This window comes from Leptosomus discolor, chromosome 1, assembly GCF_034619465.1.
Source record: "Leptosomus discolor isolate bLepDis1 chromosome 1, bLepDis1.hap2, whole genome shotgun sequence".
Taxonomy (NCBI): Eukaryota; Metazoa; Chordata; class Aves; order Leptosomiformes; family Leptosomidae; genus Leptosomus; species Leptosomus discolor.
Window position 1 is genome coordinate 11,935,730 of NC_141391.1, and position 19,102 is coordinate 11,954,831.

The following is a 19,102-nucleotide window of genomic DNA, read 5'->3' on the forward strand; positions in this document are numbered from 1 at the left end:
GTTTGGTGGCAACATCAGCTGGAAAGAGGCAGACTGATTCCTCAACCTGGATTGCAATGCAGACACAAACCAACATAACAAAGGGACTGGGAAGGAGTGTCTGTGAATGGGGACTCTACTGCTATCAAGAAGAAGCAGAGGGAACAGGTAGTGAATCTGCTTGAACATCAGCTCATGACCTGCCCAATGGAGAATGCAAGCTGGGTTTCAGTAGAAGGCAGTCTGAATAGAGTCCTCATCTTTGAACTCATGTCACCTGATTTCAAGGAACTGCAGAATGTCCGACGCCTCTCTTCATTGACCTTATGGCCATCACCAGGTTAACTTAGGTATTCTAGTTAAATCACTAACATTATTTGGCACAAGCTTTAGTGGATTAAATTAAGTTAATCATCGCTATCATTCCTGATGTACTTAAAAAGAAAGCTCCATTGGTGATGTTTCAGGGCTCATTCACAAACTGGTACTCAAGATGTTTGCCCTTCAGACCTATGAACATTGCTCCTCATTACAAAACTTTGAAACCCAGCCATGCACTAATTTTAGCCTTCAGAGGGACAGAAAGTCTCAGGGGAACCAGTATCCAACCCTTTTGCTGAAAGGATCCTGAACAAAGCGACAAACTTAATGCCATTACCTCACTGCTGGAGGGGAGCTTCCCAGAAATTTTCCTGATGCAAGGGCAAAACAGCTGTTCTTTCATCTTTTTCTGAGTCATGCCCACAGCACCTCTCGGGAATGTAAATGTGCCTGGATTTAATGATGTGACAAGGTAATTAAGTGTTAATGTGTGGACGCAAAGGGAACACAAGTTGCCAGATCTAGTAAATGCTGAAGCCAAGCGAAGGCGTTTACCAGACTTACAACACATTGCTGATACAGGGTACTAATGCCCACACATTATTCCTGTTACATAAATAATTTTTATGGTAATAGACAAAGAATTTAAGTTCATATTTGAATTTTGAGTAGTTATTCTAGCAACAAAGCAGCCAGGATCCAATCCTGGGCACATGAGAAGCAATAGAAAAAGTAGGACATCACACTATTATTATTTAAATGACTATAGTGCAGTCAGGTGCCAGCTCAGAACTGGACACTCCCCCTTCCTATTCCCCATTAGCTCAATGCACTTGAGATATATGAGTCCACATATATATAGGTTTATGTTAAACATATAACAGCATTCTTTACTTACAAAAAAGCAAACAGACAGAAGGTCATAGCAGAACTCTCTGGGTGAAACTGGCCTTGTACCTGGTCTTTAAATACCTCTAATGCCATGCAAATAGCTGAAATTGAACTCTACACAATCCCATTCAAAGCGCATGTTACCCTCTAAATAAACATATTTCCTATCCAAATACAAAACCCTTACTACTTTATGACAATGAATATTTCTGTAACAGGCATCCAGTTCTGTAAACTTAGGTGCTTGAGTGACAAGAGAAGAATTTTGCAGCTTGCCTGTGCTCAGGACAGCTACTCTGGGCAATGGAAGTATTCACTGCAGGAGGCTGCATGGTCCCAGGCCCTGTGAAAAGATCACAGCGGGATCCTGTTAACCTCCAAGTGTCACCTTGGCCTTTTCACAGATTCATAGCCCACCAGCTGTCCCATTGGTTCCACCACAGTTGCATGTTGGATAGCTGTGCCACCAGCTGGCAAAGCCTCTGCCTGTCCTGCAGTCATTTGTCTTTTCTTTTGCTTTCTAGTTATGCCTTTTAGAATCACGGTGCTATTAGCTCGCAGCATTTGAGTAACCAAGTGACACAACAAAGCAGTGGACAAGGAAGATGATTTTTATGTATTGGTATTTCGAAAGAGAGGATATAGATTGGCATGAGAGGCCAAGCGGTTGGGCAGCGTGTGGTTTGCAGCAGAAGAATTAAGAGATAAGCAAGATCTTCAAGGTTGTCAGCAAATCTGTGGGTGCTGCTTCTGAGGATTGGGATCTCTGTTTGTACAACATCTATATTGTCCTATCACTTCTCCTCCTTCTCATTATTCATCAATTAACTAACTTGAGATAAAGAACATCAGCATGTATCAGAGAGAAGCTTACAGCTGAGGGACTCTTGCTTTTACAGCTATGTTAAGCTGACCATTTGCAATTGTCTGATTGTATCCTTACCTATGTATACTGGGCTTTCAGGCCTTGCAGCTAAAGAGATGCAAAGCATAGCCTAAAGAAGCCAAAAGCTTCTTTAGTAAGATACTCTGTGTGCCTGTGTGCCTTGTCTCTTGATTTAGATGAGACCTACCACGGTCCCGGTGCCTGGATGCTGGGCTGCTGTGAACCTCCCCTGCTTTTTGAGTTAGTCTCTGTGCGATTTCAGAGCCACCTGCACACAGTGATGGAGAGAGGCGTTCAGTACAGTGGACCGTAGATACAGCTGTCGCGGCCACGTGCCAGAGGGTGAACGTTACGCGACTGCCGCATGAAACCACATTCACATGGTCTATGTGAACAAGCTAGGTCTTGACTGACGATGTGTCTACTGAATTCATTTGTGAGGCCTCTTGAACCCCCAGCCATGAGTAACCATTAGCTTCAATGGGAAGAGGTCAGACAGTTCTGGAGATAAAAGGGGAATTTCACAACTGTTAAATCTCACAGTGAATTTCAGGAGTAATGCCGTATTCCAGAACTGAAACTTTTTCATGTCTTTTGTCAAAAGTTAGTAAGAAAGCAGTACAATTTTGAAAACCTTGGTGATAGTTTTGGGAATATTTCTTAATTGTTTTAGAATACCCTATCAAGTCATATTCATATAGGTTTACACCTGATTTTGCCAAGATGGTGACAGACATGTCCTCTTAGAGGAAGTTAAGGTATAAAAGGAGGGACTGATTTTCTAGAGAGCTACGTGGGCACGTTAATTACCAAGGTTAATAAAAGGGTGATCTTTTTGTGCCTCAATTCTTAGGTGTCCAAATGGAAAGACTTTATGAGGACTCTAATATCCAGAAATGTTTGTAAAAGGGGCCTCATTTTGGGCACTCTAAAACTGAATATATGCAGATCACTTGAAATCTTAATAAATGTGTCAGAAAATCCTAGAAACTGGAGAAGTACTGGCAAATTCTTTCTCTCTCTCTCTCTGATAATGCTGCATTATAACCCAGTGTCGTGTCATTGAAAAAACCCAATGAAGGCAGCAAGATGCTGTCTATAGAAATCTCAGACATGAAAAAGGAGTTTAAATTAGAATTTAAAAAAAGGGTTTTGACAAGGATGCCAAAAAAACCTCTGCCCCAATATGACAATATGCCATACCACCTAGTCTAGAAAAAGCAGGACAAGAAAGCGTCCAGACTTCCAAAAAATGCCAACTGGCTCTAGCCTGCACAGGTAAGTGAGCAATTTATGCATTCACCGAAGGATTGGCAAAGGTCCTGCCATGACAGCTACCTCCTCCCTAGCCCTGCTCTGCATAGCCAGGCCCTCTACCTATCCCAGTCCTAACCTGCTGAAAAGGAGGAGCTTTCTCTGTCCGTTCCTTATTTATAACTTGTCAAGAGCTGGGAGGGAGGGGTGAGCTCTCTGTGGTGCATCCTGCTGCTGCCTGCCCTCTGCCAGCCTCACAATCACAACTACAAATGCCTCCTGCGCAGCATGGTGGCTGCCTTCGCACTCTCGGGTTCCTCTGGCTGTTTGTGGTGGTGGATGCAAAGACCAGAACCTATTACCTCGGGATTGTGGAAGAGAACTGGGACTATGCACCGTCTGGGAAAAATCTGATCACGGGACAAAACCTCTTAGAGGACAAGTAAGTCACTGGGGGCTCTGATAAGTTGAAGATGTATTGACAGCTCCAAAGAAAATTGACTAACATGGTTAATGTTGCTGTAAATGTCTTAAGATGGCGTTCTCCTTGGTTTTCTTCTGATGATGTTGCCATAGGTAGGATTTCAGTTTCAAGGCAAGAGTAGACTTTGGTTGACTTCTCTTCCACTGTGGTTGATTAAGCAAGGGGATAGTGTGTATTTGAAGGTGACATTAAGGAACTCATATTTGTGAAAAAAGTGTCAGGTAGTGGGCTCAAAATCCCCTGTGTGTGTTTCATAGAAATGCAAGTATTTCTGGGACTTGTTGTTCAAAGGCAAATTGCAACTTTGCCATAATCAAGAACAGCTCTTTGCAATAATATATAGAAGTCTGTTTAACTGCCAAAAGATTGTAACTTTTCTCACTGTGAGATGATAAAAATGAGGGGCTTGGTATGATATTGTAAAATTCAGATGTGTATAGTACCTACAAATGATATACAAGTATATGGTCCATATATCCTTCCACCGTATGCAACTATGGAGACTTCTATTTAGGAAATCTGTTTAGACAACTGCTTAAACATAAAACAACTGAAGTCCTGGCAATCACAGTGCTGAAACTGGAGTGTGTAGGTAAGCACTGTGGTGAATCGTGCCTTGGCCAGCGGAAACAGGCATCCATTTTCATGCCTGTACTGCTGGGGTTCACTGTGTGTCCTTCCTACACCAGGAGAGCTGGCCTGGACATTGGGGGGGTGGCACAGACCCTTGGTGCCTTTCTACAGCATGGGCTTCAAACATGTATGGGAATATTTTTAAGATTTCACTGATATCTTCGACAGCCTAGCTATAGTTTGGGGGGGTCCTTGCTCTGAGTCTAGGCTTGGGGTTGGGGTGAGAGCTGTGAAAGAGTGAAGAGGTCCTGGTGTCCATACCTGGTCTGGAGGCACACTGGGAGCTGGATGCTCTGTCCCAGGAGTTAGAAATGAAAACGTCTTTTCTGATTTTTCAGGGAATCTCAAGCAATGCTGGACTTTTGTCTAGTGGCCACTAATTTCAGAATCACTCTCAGATGGATTTCATAAAAGAAATTATTTTGCCACAAGCAGGCGGCAAGAAAGAGTTTTATTTTTCAACACAAATTTAATGGCTAGAGGTCTCAGATAGCATCCAAGTCAACAGGTGTTACCTTTATAGGTGGAATTCAGGGTAATAGTTTGTTCCCAGACTGTGAAAACAAGCTTTGCCAGAAAGGCTGTTCTTCAGTTGTGTTAAACACTTGTATTTCTCACTTCCCTACTCTTTTTAGCAGAGGATACCTTTCTCCACTCCCTGAAATGGAAGACCTCTCACTAAAAATAATTCAGCTTTAAGTGAAGGGCAGCTACTTGTAAATCCACACCAATACCATAGAGAGATTGGAATCTGTTCTGTTAATTGAATTTTTAAGTCTGTTTGCACTTTGTGCTCCATGGACAAGTGGCACATTTGCTTAAAAGTCTGTGACATAAATGTAATGCCTTTTACATGGCATGACAGGGAGGGAAGATAGCTTTGTCTTCACTCATCGCTGTAATGTGATAATTACAGAATGTTAATTCCAAAGGGTTTACCCACAGAGGATTTTAATGTAGACTGTACATTCAAAACTGGGGAGCTGTTTGCAGTGAACTCCCTACGTGCAGAATAATAAAGACATTCTTGTAACTAATTTACACCATTTCCAAACTGTACTGATTTGAGCCAGAATAAAGTGCTATATTCTGGACTAATAGTGTGTCTGCATAAGCGTGTGGACTAAATAGTGTACTAGTAATAACTATTTTGACTATTTAGCTCTTTAGGATAAGCTCTAATGTAAATTTAAAGCAGTATACTAAAGGGTTACTTTTCAGCTAATTAGTTGGGCCCTATGGATATTATAAAAAAACATGTTCCATAAACAAAATTTAAGGATCAGTTCCTAGGTAGGGACAGGAATGCATTTTGAGCCAGCTGTGTTCTGCAAGCAGCAACACTCAGGCTGGCTGAGCCTAGCACTTCTCGCCTTGTGATACATCCTCACAGCACCCACCTGATGGGGCACTATCCCAGTTTTATTGATAAGCAAGTGAAGATAAAGAGGTTGCAGACAAACTGATTATCTTTAAAAGAGTCAGTGCATACATATAAAGAAATGTCCCCTTTGATTCCAGCTGGCCCACAGAGATATAATCAGAACCACTTATTCTTCACTACTTAATAAAAATGCTGAATCAGCAAGCGTGTAATGGAAAGTGTTACGTTACCTGGATCAGATAGTGAGATTGAAGAGGTGATTTTTCAATGTTGCTATGCCAAAGTCAATAATACTTTCCTCAGCCTTTAGTTTTTAGCAGTAAAGAGGAGAAGGGAGACTTCGGTAGCTGAGGCATGGGGCTGGAAATCAGGTGAGCTGGTTCTGGCACCAGCCACAGCTACGCTGCTCAGTTCCCGCTGTGCTGGTGCTGAGTGAGCTGCCTCCTGAGCCAGGAGCCGTAGAGCTGCATCAGCACCTCCCTGGGTGTGAGCTGAAAAGGCTGCCTCTTGTCAGAGCTGATTAACCCAAACGCAGCCCTGTGTTAACAGAACTGTTCTGCTTGGATGCTAATTTTTTTTATGCCTTGTGTTGCTGCAATGCTCAAGGGCCAGCCTGCTGCTTGCACAGAGCAAGTGTCTTGCTGTGCATTAGCGCTTTTTATGGAAGGAAAGTAATGAGGCTGTTTGCCTCTGCCGTCTGTCTTGTCTACTTGAAGCCTCGAGCTGTTACACTAATTCTCATAATTTGGAGGGTTATGAATGAAATCAAGACATTTCACTCTCAGTTCTCCCTTTCAAAATTAAGCTGATATTTTCTGAAGCACACAGGACTTTGGAAATCACAGATCCTAATTATGGCCACTGACTATACGTGAGCTGGAAGGTGTTCAGCATCCCCTCCCACCTGATATAACTGGTGAAAGAGCTGACATCATTAAACGATGGTGGACAGGACACACGGTGTAAGGTGCTGTCAGTGCTGCTGGATGTGCTGCAGATCTCAGTGAGATTTTGTGGGTTGGGGCATGAGTGTTGCTGCATTAGGAGGGTAAGCTCAGACATTGTCTGCTCCCTTTAATGGTCACATAGGCAATAGCCTTTCAAGAGAAAAGCACACCTAAGTGTTGTGGCTTGACACACATCAGTCTTTCCCTCCCTATGGTGCCTCAGCCCTCAGGATTAGAGTTTAGTTGATAATTCCTTTAAATTAACTAGGTACTAGTTTATATGATGGACACTTAAATCTTGCTCTACTGGTGGTAGATGTTATTAAGTTTTTCTTGATGTAACAGCTCATCCTTTCTCTTTAGGTCACCAATCCTACCTTTGTTCGGGTCAAGTCCTGTACCCACCAACACTAATGGGTGGGTTTTTTTACCACAGCATCAAACAGTTTGTGCAATTTGCTTGTGAGCAGATCCCACCCAGATGAATGACAGTGAAACTGTCGTCATAGATGCTAACTAATGTCTGAGTCATCATGCGGCCAAATGACCCAATTGCACCAGTGGAGATAATCATTGTGGGAAGGGTCAATGATAAAAAGGCATTCGAGGTGAAATCCTGGCCGTAATGAAGCCTGAGATAAGTTTTGTTATTGACTTCAGGGGAAGCAGAAGTTTATTCTAGGAAAGAAACCATTATAGACACACTTAACCCGCCACAGTTCCCAATACCGACCCTTGAGGAACGCCACTTGTCACTGGTCTCCACTTGGACATTGAGCCATCGACTGCAACTCTTTCAGTGTGACCAGCCAGCCAATTCCTAATCCACCAGTTGGTCTACCCATCAAATCTGTGTCTCTCCAATTTAGAGACAAGGATGTCACACAGGACAGTGTCAAATGCTTTGCACAAGTCCAGGTAGATGTCGTCAGTTGTTCTTCCCTCATCCACCAATGCTGTAACTCCACGTAGAAGGCCACCAAATTATTCAGGCACGATTTGCCCTTAGTGAAGCCATGTTGGCTGTCACCAGTAACCTCCTTATTTTCCATGTGCCCTAGCATATTTTCTGGCAGGATCTACTCCACGATTTTGTTTGGCACAGAGTGAGACTGACTGGCCTGTAGCTCCCCTTCCTTTTTTCCCTTTTTAAAAATGGGCCTTATATTTCCCCTTTTCCAGCCAGTGGGAACTCCACCAGACTGCTACGAATTCTCAAATATGACGGATAGCGGCACGATAAATAGTTTCATTATATTTCTTTTCATTACAATTATTATTATTATTGTTATCATAGCGTATTATTATTGTTATTATTATATTTTAGTTTAGTTTAGTTATTAAGCTGTTCTTATCTTGACCCATGAGTTTTACTTTTTTTTTTCTGATTCTCCTCCCCATCCCACTGAGAGGGGGGAGGAGTGAGTAAGTGGCTGTGTGGTGCTTAGTTGCTGGCTGGGGTTAAACCACTACACACTTATTTTAAGGAATTAGAGTTAATTCCCTGTTAATAACTCCCTGTCCCACTCGTGCATTGCCAACTTTTCTCGGAGCTTAAGAACTGCTGAGAGTGGTCAACTGGCAAAATGAAATCAGGCACAGAAATAAAGGCAGGATTTGCATGGTTTTCTTAGTCTGAACAAGACTTTTTATGCACTGATTTACAAGCCTGCTTACTTCTATTTGGAACCTCAAGACTGCCTGACTGGAGGAGATGAAGGAGGGAATTTAGGAAGCTTGCATGGACACAGCTCCAGAGGATGGAGTATTCCCCTTTCTTATAAGAAGTGGGACTGGCTGATCATCACAACGTTCTGCACATGAAGTGCAGGCTGACAATAGAGTTGGAGGGAGATAGTCAAGATTTAGAAGAGCAGCTCTTACATTTGCACAAGACCAGAAACATGGAAGAGGTTCAGGCAGCGGTATCACAAAGCCACCAGGAAGATGAAGTAGTTTGAAGTGAGCAGGGGAGCATGAAGAAGCAGGGAGAAGGTTCCTCTTCTTGTGACAAGAGAGGAATGACAGATAGGAGACATTTTTGGCAGGGGATGCCCAGTAGAATAGGCATTTTGTGGCTGCTGGAAGAAAGAGGCAAAGACAGATTCAGAGAACTGGATATGTTTAACCATTACAGCATTTGGGGAAGCCACTGCTACAATAATATATTGGTAAGTTAGTGGCTGGGAAAGAATGAAACAGGAGATGCAGTTGAACGGGATGTTTAACTCAGTGACTGAAAAAATGAAGTGTTACCCAAGGAAGAAGACACCATCAAAAGAAGACAGGGAATGGTATTTCTGTTGTCAGACAGGAGATGAAAGGTCAGCAGAACACCATCCTGAAGCTGAGAAAATCTCTAAGGGACTCCGGAGATGGGTGGTAAGGAACTGTGGGGTGAGAGATGTGCTGGTACAAATGGCACTGGCAGCAGAGACTTCATGGAGTACTGAGAAGAAGCTTTCACTGAAAGAAAGAAGAGGGACAGGGGGAAACCTCTGTGTCCCACTGATGGAGCAGTAGGGGTTGTGGCATTGAGCCTGTGCCAGCCCCCTCCGACACATCCACTGGCTGCGCTGTGGCACTGGGTAGAGGTACCAGCCCCACAGTGTGGCCACATGCCCATGATCCAGACATTTGGGAGTGCAGAGAAGTCACTTACACCCATGCATACTTTCTATGAGGTTCCTAGGCTCATACCATTAGCTCCGGCGTAGGTAGCCTTTCTGCAAAGGACTTTAAGCACTGTAATGTACAGCACAGCAACACTTGGAAAGGAGCCCAGAGCTACCAGCTACTTGCAAGGCTGAGATGGGCACCCAAAAGTCCTGCTGGATGAAATGGGGCAGCCTGGACACCTAGGGTGGGACTCACAACAACCAGTGTGCTCTGTTCTCAGGTACTGAAGGCCACCAAAAGGATATGCTGAAAATACATATCTCTGAACAGGTAGAAGAATTGGGCTCTACCTGTCCTAGACAGAAGGAGAAGCTGAAGTGTCTGTACTCCAAGAAACTCCCAAACATCAGGGCATTTTGGGTAGGAAATTCTTCTGCCCTTTGGATCTAGAAGGATCTAGAAGGAAAGTAAGCTATGAAAGATCCTGTGTCGGTAACACAACAGCAAGGGCATCAGTGTCATGTAGGATTTATCTCCCAGAGTTGACCAGTTGTTTTCTTTTGGACAATGATTAAACAAAACCCATGATTAACCCAGGCCAAGAAGCCAGGTTGTTCTTTTCATGCTGTGATTCCTTTCTGGCTCCATGACTCTTGTCTTGCTTGGTGCCCCCTGCACAGAAGAGCACCACATACCTTGCGACTGGCTGCAGCTGATACCCATTGCACTGACAGTGGGCTCTGCAGCTCAGAATGGGTGGCCTCCTTTCAGAAAGCTGGCGCTAAAAAGACTTCTTCTCTTGACTCCTAGATGGGTTTCAGTAGGAGACAGGCACAGCTCTAGCCAACAGAGATCTTACAGCATGGTTTTAGGTGCTGAGAAAGTCTCTGGTGCATAAACCTACAGGGTTTTCTCAGGGTGATTTCTTGAACTTCAATACCTAACTGGATTTCGGTATCCCTGATCTATGCACTTAAAGGAGTTAGACTCATGTCAAGCATTTGACAAAGCCTGATCAAGAAGTGCATTTTTCTGGGGTACAGTTCTCCTTCTGTGGGAGAGACAGCATAACCCAGGGGTGTGAAGCTACAGCAGAGCGTGCAATGTTGTCTGTCCAGAAAGCCAAGGGCATAAGGGCACAGTCATCATAGGGAAACACGGTGTCACTGCAGCACCTCAGTTAAAATATTTGGTGGGTGATGAAAATGGGGAAAATTCTGCTGAAAAATATCTCCTGAAAATAAGAACTTTCTGAAAAAAAACTTCTTGATATTTTTTCTAGAGAAAATTTGTTATAAACAATTTTAAAAATCAATTCATAATTCAAATTAGGGCATAGTCCTATGAGTACATTGCCATGAGGTAAGGAAGCACATGTGTTCACACTGTACTACTATTGACACCACCTACTACTCTGTGGTAAGGGCTTTTGCAGCAGCTCTTCCCCCCAGGCAGTGGAAGGTATCTTCTCCTTGGTGAGCATGGTGTGACTTGCCAGGTCTTGCTGTGCACACAGACAGCTACCACAGACCTGCTAATTCACTGAAAATCCAGACTTCTTGGCAACTCATTCCTTAACCATGCTTTTGGGGTGTATTTATCTGACATACATTATTCTGCAAAGAAGCAGACTGAGAAGCTTCCGTCCCTTCCCCTCCATCCTGTCCAACTGTTTCTGCCACAGAAGTATCATTGGCAACATTTTAATTTGTGCCAGAATAGCTCTTGGCTTGTTATAAACCAAATTTTTCAAATTAAAAAGCATTCTTTTTGGAGGCTTTTATATCTGGATCACTTCAGGGATCTGGTTTAGACAGTGGCACCAGAGGTGTAATGACCACAGATGAGGGATGTTGTGAGTTATGGTGTCAAGCAGAGATGACTTGAAAAGTGGGAGTAGTGGATCTTATGGTGAAGAAATTATAGCAAATCATACCTTTCAACACTTGTGTTGCTGGCACTGCACAAAAGAACCTAGAGAAAATGGGTTCAAGCAGATGAACTGGCCAGACAGAAAAACTCACTATAAATATGAAATTGCTATAATTCTGCCAGTAATACTTCAGAAGAAGTTTAGCTCAGCTTTTTGATGAGTTTGTTAGGAAGCATGAAAGTTCAAACAATCTTCCGAGAATGCAAAAACTCACGGAGTAGTCAACTATGGTGAAATTGGTCATACAGTCCACTGCTGATTGTGTAGCAAAGGGGTAAATTTCCACCTTCTTTGTGTGGGATGTTTAGGCATGAAGAATGTGTGTTATACTTGTCAGCTGTAATGTGGAGAGAAGTAAAAAAAGATTTTATATCATAACAGATGGGATGAACATGGGTTGCCAGTATGACGTTATAGTTAAAAGGGCAAAACTAATTCCCAGTGGTGTCTTACACAACTATTGACTGGCAGCACCTCTGGCTTTAACTAGAATATTACTTGCATATTGTGTGAAGTTCTTGTGTTCAGACTTCAAAAGAGATAGAGAAATATTGAAAGGCTTTTCAGAACAGATGTTCAGGAAAGATTTGTGGCACAAATAATGTCAGTGTACTTGGTGTGTCCAGAAAAGGGGTAGGAGGCAATTTAATCAATTAATTAAACTTATGCAAGTGCCTGCATAGAAAAGAAGCTCTTGATGGTATGTGGCTTCTTTGATCTGAGAGAGAGCTTGATGGGAACCAGTGGTGCGGAGTGTGCAATTCAGGATTCAAAGGAAGCAGGTATTTAATAGCTATAATATGTCAACCACTGACCATGTGGTGGGTTCTCCATCACTTGAAGTTGCTAAACATAGACTCTGGAATGTAGAAATTATACATTTAATGCAAAAAAAATTTCATACTACTCTTCCGGGTTGTCAAACTAGTTGATTAGAATCGCTCTTAAATGTTTTTGAAAAAACTTAATTTGCTTTTTTTTTTTCTTCTGAACAGTCATGCTTTCAGATCTGAGGTTTCAAACCTTCAAAAGACGGAGAAGCTGTTAAAACTGTACAGAAAGGCCCGAGTGGCTGGTCCTCAAGTGGAGACTTGTAGTAGCTGTGCTAAAGACCAGGCCTGCAAGTAGGATGACTGTTACTGTATAGAAAGCGGCTTGGACCCTGCTAGTGCTGTTCAGGTTTACTCCTCAGCTTTTATTCCACCAGCTATGTGATATGTCCCAGGGAACTATTTATCTCCACTGCAAGCACCAGTTATTTGATCAAACTCTTAAAGGAGTTGTTTTTTCTCTAAATTATTTTTCCCTTCCCAACACTAGGTTTGCAAGTGTGTATGCAACAAGAGGAGCCAACCGGATAGGACGTGTGTACAAAAAGGCTATTTTTAGGCAATTCACAGATGACACTTATTCCCAGGAGATCCCTAAAGCAGCCTGGCTGGGGTTCCTTGGACCAGTCCTGAAGGCAGAAGAAGAGGATGTCTTTATTGTACACCTAAAAAACTTTGCTTCCCGCCCATACTCTGTGCATCCGCATGGGGTCTTCTATGACAAGGACTCTGAAGGTAAAAGCTGGTTTGCCTTTTCCTCTCCCTTTTCCCTGGAGTAGCTAATATTATGGTTAAGAGTTTGTCCAAGTATTTATTGTTCTGACCACTGACATCAGAGGGCTTTAGATCACCCTCAGTAATTGTATCTGATGACTAAAACCAGGAACATCCGTGTCTCTTAAGACTTTTTGCCACAAACTTTTAATGCCTGGGATAAATCCAGTACTGAAACAGGTTAGGTGGGTCTTTTCTGAAATATTTTTCTGAATTATAAGTCACTGAAGCATCTTCGTTCCTTCCTTTACTTCTACCCTGTTTGAATGGATGGAGTTCTTGTAAGTAAATGTTTTGCTTTCTACAGGCCTATAACAGACATCATTTAATTTTCAGAATCCCATACCTATGCATGTGTACTTTTGTTAGAGGCCTGTACAGATTTGCCTACATTCATTACTCTCTTCAGTTCTCTGTGAGAAGATACATAATGTTAGCTGACAAAATGCGTAGATGACTGATGAGACTAAAGAACCAAGAAAAAATTAGGGCTGTTAATGAATTTTTAAATCTTTGCCTACTGATAAATAATAGTTTTTAATTCTCTACTTTTTTTTGGACCATTTTATCAGAATTCTGATTTTTTTCACAATTTCTCAGTGATTCTGTGCTTGTAAGTGCTGTTATTATTTTATAAATCTGTGACAAAATAGAAAAAATTACACATTTATTTAAGGAAATCTGTTAAGGAGGGGCTAAAAGCTTCCTTTTTCCTTTTAATGTACTAGGAGCACTTTACCCTGATGGAACCGGTGGTAAAAGCAAAGAGGACGACTTTGTTGTTCCTGGTGGAAATTACACGTACACATGGCCAGTAAGGAAAGATTATTCCCCAACTTTGGCAGACTCAAACTGCTTGACTTGGATTTACCATTCTCACATTGACACACCAAGAGATATTGCATCTGGTTTAATTGGGCCACTGCTGGTTTGTAAAAAAGGTACTGAGCTAGAAACACTGACAAAGCAAGCCCCTCTGCCAAGCTTGGCATCTTAACAGTCATTTTTGCTTACAGGTATAAACATGATGGTCTAAAGTCTATCCCTACATAGCCCATAAAAAGGGGCAAGGAATAGCTGGGCCATTCCAGGAGCATCCCAGGGTAGGTATTGTAGCTATGGGACAATTCCCTTCCTGCTCCCCTTTGGCTTCAGAGAGATTTGTCTCAGCTGGTGGAGGGACTGCAGCATGCTCTGTGGCCAGCCAGTCATGGCCAAGACCGAAAATAAACGTTGCAAACTGGGATAATTTCAGGACAAGCAAAGGACTCATTCCCCAGGAAATGTAATTAGGGCTGGGAGGGTGACTTCAGCATTGCCATTTACGTATTTGAAACCCCAATGTTCTTTGTAATTTTTCCCCATATGGATCATATGTTTAATTTTGCTCACAAGTTGTGTATCACAACCATACGGGCATGTGTGCTGAGTAGCTGAGGTTACAGCCTGTCCCGTGTACTTTATAGCCTGCTAATTTTGTGCTGGAGCTGTCAGGGATCATGTACCAGCCCTCTCCCCTCTATCAGCTGAACTGTCACCTCCTCTCCCCTGGGCACATGTAACTCGTCCACCTCTTTCCAGTACCTCCCACAGTACAAAATCAGCCCTGATCTTATATACAGAATGTGTAAGTGAAGCGGGTTTTATACTCAAAGGAAAAACTTCAACATGGAAAGAATAGGTCTGGTCTCCAGACTAACTTGCACAATTAAAATGTCTCAGACTTTCATTCTCCCAGAGGGCTTCTGAAATCTGCAGAACTGCCTGAATATAGGAAAATGAGACAATAACTGTGTGATAATACATGAAATCAGGTGATAGAACATTCAGAACAATCCTAGCCTGAAAGGCCAGGTTATCTGCACATTTGGACTTGAATTCATCAAGGTGGATATCTGCATGGTGCTACGGCTGTAATTCTCCATCCAGTGGTGCTGGGTGGCTCCTTACAGGACAGACAACAAGGCTCTGGGGCTCCCTCCCATAGGAGACAGAGGAAGCGAAGGTTTTTATGAGTTCAGAGGTAGACTGGAGGACTAGATGAAGACTAAACCTGCCAACAGTCAATAATAGACTGCTCAGTATCGCCACTCCTATAGTCTTAGGATGTTCCTCAAATAGTCACTCAGATAACTGAACTTAGTCTGAATAGATTAAATTCATCCTGCCTTCAGCCTTTTTAAATTTAAGCATCTAGTCCCAGATAATTGTTGAGGCACCCCCGTTAGTCCACAGAGAGTGAGCCACACTTAGACAGCCATTCTGAGGGTATGGTTTACTGGTTGCTTCAATGCAACAGAAATGCAGGCTACCACTTGCCTGTCCTTAATTCCTGGTCAAAACAAGTTACCGTCTTCTGGCTGGATCAGGCCCATGGCTGGACCTGGCTCACAGTGTAGGCACACAGATGCTAACACCGACTAAAGGGCAGGCTTGGGTGCAGTGAGCCAAAGATGGGGAAAATGGGACCACAGACATTGGCCCGTAATTGTCATGTCAAATCAAAGAGATCCTGAACTATCAGCTTGACTTAGATGAGATGAACTGCCTTCTGGGGGCACTCATCTGTTCAAAGGCTGTTGGAGGGGGTTCAAGATGTTTTAGAAGAGCAAAATTAGATGAGATTCATCCTGCCCTACAGATCACAGGCAGAGCACTGTATTTCCTCGAGTGCTCCGAAGTTATTGTCACTTTTAAATTCAATGCCCTCCAAGGCTTTTTGTATCACTTTCCTTTTCGTTTGCAATTTAGGAACTGCAGACGAGACCTCAATAGAAGGGACTGGTGCTGCTAACGCTTTTGCCCTGATGTTTAGCATTGTAGATGAAAACTTCAGCTGGTACCTTGATGAGAACATAAACACCTTCTGCTTAGAACCAGCCACAGTTGACAAAGAGGATGAAGGTTTCCAGACCAGCAACCGAATGCATGGTGAGCAGGACTCTTGAGCAAATGGTAACCTACAGTAGTGACCAGGCTCTTTTCATTTCAGCAGGACTTTCTGTTCCTTGTGATGTCTCTCCTTTGTCTGTATCAGCAAGGAATGGGTCAGGATGTTGAAGTACTGTGTTGATAAAAAGCCTGTCCCTAAATACAGCATAACACACTGGTTTGCAGAAAGGAGATTTGGCTTTCACATCCAGCTCTGCCACTTGTTTAGCATTTTATCCTAGGCAACAGATTTAAGCCATTTGGTGACTGTTTGACCAGCTGTGAAAATAGAAAAGCAAGCTGCAGAGCACGTTGAGATGTGTGTATTGGAAGAGTCCAGAATTTCTCAAAGGGCCTTGTGGATGGTGGGCTGGCTGGTATAACCACGCTTGCTCTTCACAGACCCATTGGCCAATAGTACTTTGTGCCATTTGGAGATCTGGTGTAAGAAGTTAAATTCAAAGATTTCTCTGTATTTTGGTTGTTCCGTGGAGCATAGGAGCTAAAATATTTTGCAAAATACAAGTCTCATTCTCCTAGTGTCCTGATATATTGTCAGATGTGGAAGCTGAGGAAGAGAGAGCTGACTAGACTGATTTGACTGATATCATAATTTTCAAATCTAAATTGCTTAAGCTTGGCATATAATGGTATATTTATGACTCAGAATAAGAGGAAATAGATTTGAGACATGCTGAATAGCTGCAGAACAAGTTAACTTCTTTATCAGGCCTTTTTGGTGATGACTTGGCCTTTGCAACATCTTGGTATCACCCAGGAAGTTTTTCACAGTACCAAGCCCCAAGAGAATTTGGGCTATTTGATCATCCAGACCTGTAAGCTGTATGTTCAAAATGTCACTCCTCATCAAGGAGCCTGCGAGTGCCTTATTGATTGTGAACATTCAGACAGTTTCTTTTCTGGGCCAGGAAGGGATCATCCTTAGAAACGGGGTCAGAGGCACTTGGCTCTTCTCCTTCACCTCTCATAAAGTCTCATACTTTTGTTTTTAGCTATTAACGGTTATATTTATGGCAATCTCCCCGGCTTGGAGATGTGTGCTGACACTTCCATGTCCTGGCACTTGTTCGGTATGGGAAGTGAGATAGATATCCACGCCGCGTATTTCTATGGCCACACGTTCACTAACAGAGACCAGAGGGCAGATGTCATCGGTCTGTTCCCAGCAACATTCATCACAGCGGAGATGACTCCTGGGAACCCTGGGAGGTGGCTGATAACGTGCCAGGTTAATGAGCACTTAAGAGGTATGCTGCTATAGATCTCTCTGATCCTTTCAGAAGTTCCAGCCTCTATTATGCTTGGAAAATAAAACAGATGTTTCCAGGGGAAGCAGGATTTGACACTTTTTTTGTGACTAAATGAACATTTTGGAACTATTTCAGCAGATAAACATCATGAATGAGTTTAGTCACCGGTGGAAATTATGCATGTTGGGCCAAATCTTCAGCTAGTATTAATAACTTAGCTGTGTAATTCATATGAGGAAGCCTTGCTAGAACCAGAGCTGACATCGCGCTTTCCATGTAAACCAGACAATTCTGATGAGCAATGAGAGGAACCTTCATCATCACTTTTTGTTGTAGATAAGTACTGACACGTAAAGAAAAATCATGCCAGCTGAACACTTCATAGCTTCTTCCTTTATAGAAATTAGTCAAAAATTGGCAGTGTTTTCAGAAACCTTCACATGAAGGAATTTGATGGCGACATTGTGATATTTGTGTGGTGCGAAAGCCTGAAAGCACATATCATAAACTAGGTCTCATGGCAGCTGGCAACATATAATTATCATACCAGAGGTGAGCTGGTAGAATTTTTACTTTCAAGAACTTACACATTGATTTCAGTGGGATTTGCATCAGGTAAAACAGACTCGATTCTGGCAAGCAACAACAAATATCTTCAATGTGGTAATAACCAGCCTCTATTTCAATGAAAGTCAAGGGGAGATGATGCCATTTTGCACACTTCAGGACCCCCAAAATCATTCTACCACCTTTACCCAGATTAAGGAATGGAGTAAATAAGCCCACTAAATAGTGTCATTGATGTCAGTGAGTTTCACCTGTGACATAAAGTACCACCTTGCAAGAGAAGGGTGCTAGCATCTGGCCCAGTGTAGGCAGAGGAGGTCTTAAAAAATATAAATGTACCCTGGTAATTGTTTCCAATCCATGTAGCTCCTAGAGAGTTTTGAATGTGCATTTGTATCTGTGAGATTGCTGACTTTGCAGCTGGCCAAGGACTGTCTCCAGACTCTTTCTCCTCACAGGTGGCATGGAGGCACTATATGATGTTCAGATCTGCCAAAAAAATGTGTCTCGGCCTTTACCACTCAGTCACAAGAGAAGATATTATATCGCTGCTGAAGAAGTACTCTGGAATTACGGACCTGACGGTTATGATAAATTCACTGGGCAGGGTTTAAACGCCACTGGCAGGTAAGTTTTCTTGTCCTCTCCTGTTGTGCTTTAATTTCAGGAGTCTGGGTGAGACTTGCCCAGTGATTCACCAGGGCTAGGTTCTGCATTGTTATTAATTTTAATTGAAAGGGCAGGGAAGAATGGTTTTAAACAACCTTGTCAGGAAGTTAGATTCGTAACTGCGATGCTTGGAGTTGCCTTCTGGAAGCGCTTATCTTGCTCCATTAAGTCCACGGAGAGAGTGAGCCCTGGTGAGGTATGCAAAGTTCAACAGAGTTAATGACCCAAAAGCTTTTTAAATTCTCAATACATTGAGAATCCATGGGAAAGACAAGTCTGTTTCAGCACTGGTACCATCACTTTGTGAAGCATTTCCTGCAGGGAAGACGGACTAGTATTATCAAGAGTACTACATCCTTTCACTTCGGACATTTTCCTTTTTGTATTTATTGAATTATTGCTAGTTCGGAAATTTCTGGGAACACTTTTTTTTTTGCTATGACTATATTTTATGTATTAGAACAAATGGCTCCCCTATGTCGAGACTCCTCAGGCAGTTTTCACACTTACAATCGGCGTATCTCAGAGGTGCCATAATGGTAGATTTTTCCCCCTGTTATTCATGATGAAGATGTATTGTACTACAGTATCTCCCAAGAAAACTAACGAGGATCAGAGACACATTGTACACAGGGAATGGCACAGGTCTTGCCCTAAGGTAGAGGTAAGTTGACATAGATGTCTCGCTAAATAAATTGAGGTTAAACATGTGAAAGTCTAATGCACAAT

The 19,102-nt window shown here is 42.6% G+C and overlaps 1 protein-coding gene across 1 annotated transcript in view; it reads left to right on the forward strand.

Annotated features, from left to right (window-relative positions):
* The first annotated feature begins 3,603 nt into the window (after positions 1-3,603).
* The window catches only part of HEPHL1 (hephaestin like 1), a 38,333-nt gene continuing 22,834 nt past the window's right edge, over positions 3,604-19,102 (forward strand). The window contains exons 1-6 of the mRNA XM_086475897.1: positions 3,604-3,773; positions 12,652-12,896; positions 13,664-13,876; positions 15,687-15,866; positions 16,880-17,134; positions 18,163-18,331. Of these exons, the coding sequence (XP_086332023.1) occupies positions 3,604-3,773; positions 12,652-12,896; positions 13,664-13,876; positions 15,687-15,866; positions 16,880-17,134; positions 18,163-18,331 (1,232 nt within the window). The remainder of the gene's footprint in view (positions 3,774-12,651; positions 12,897-13,663; positions 13,877-15,686; positions 15,867-16,879; positions 17,135-18,162; positions 18,332-19,102) is intronic.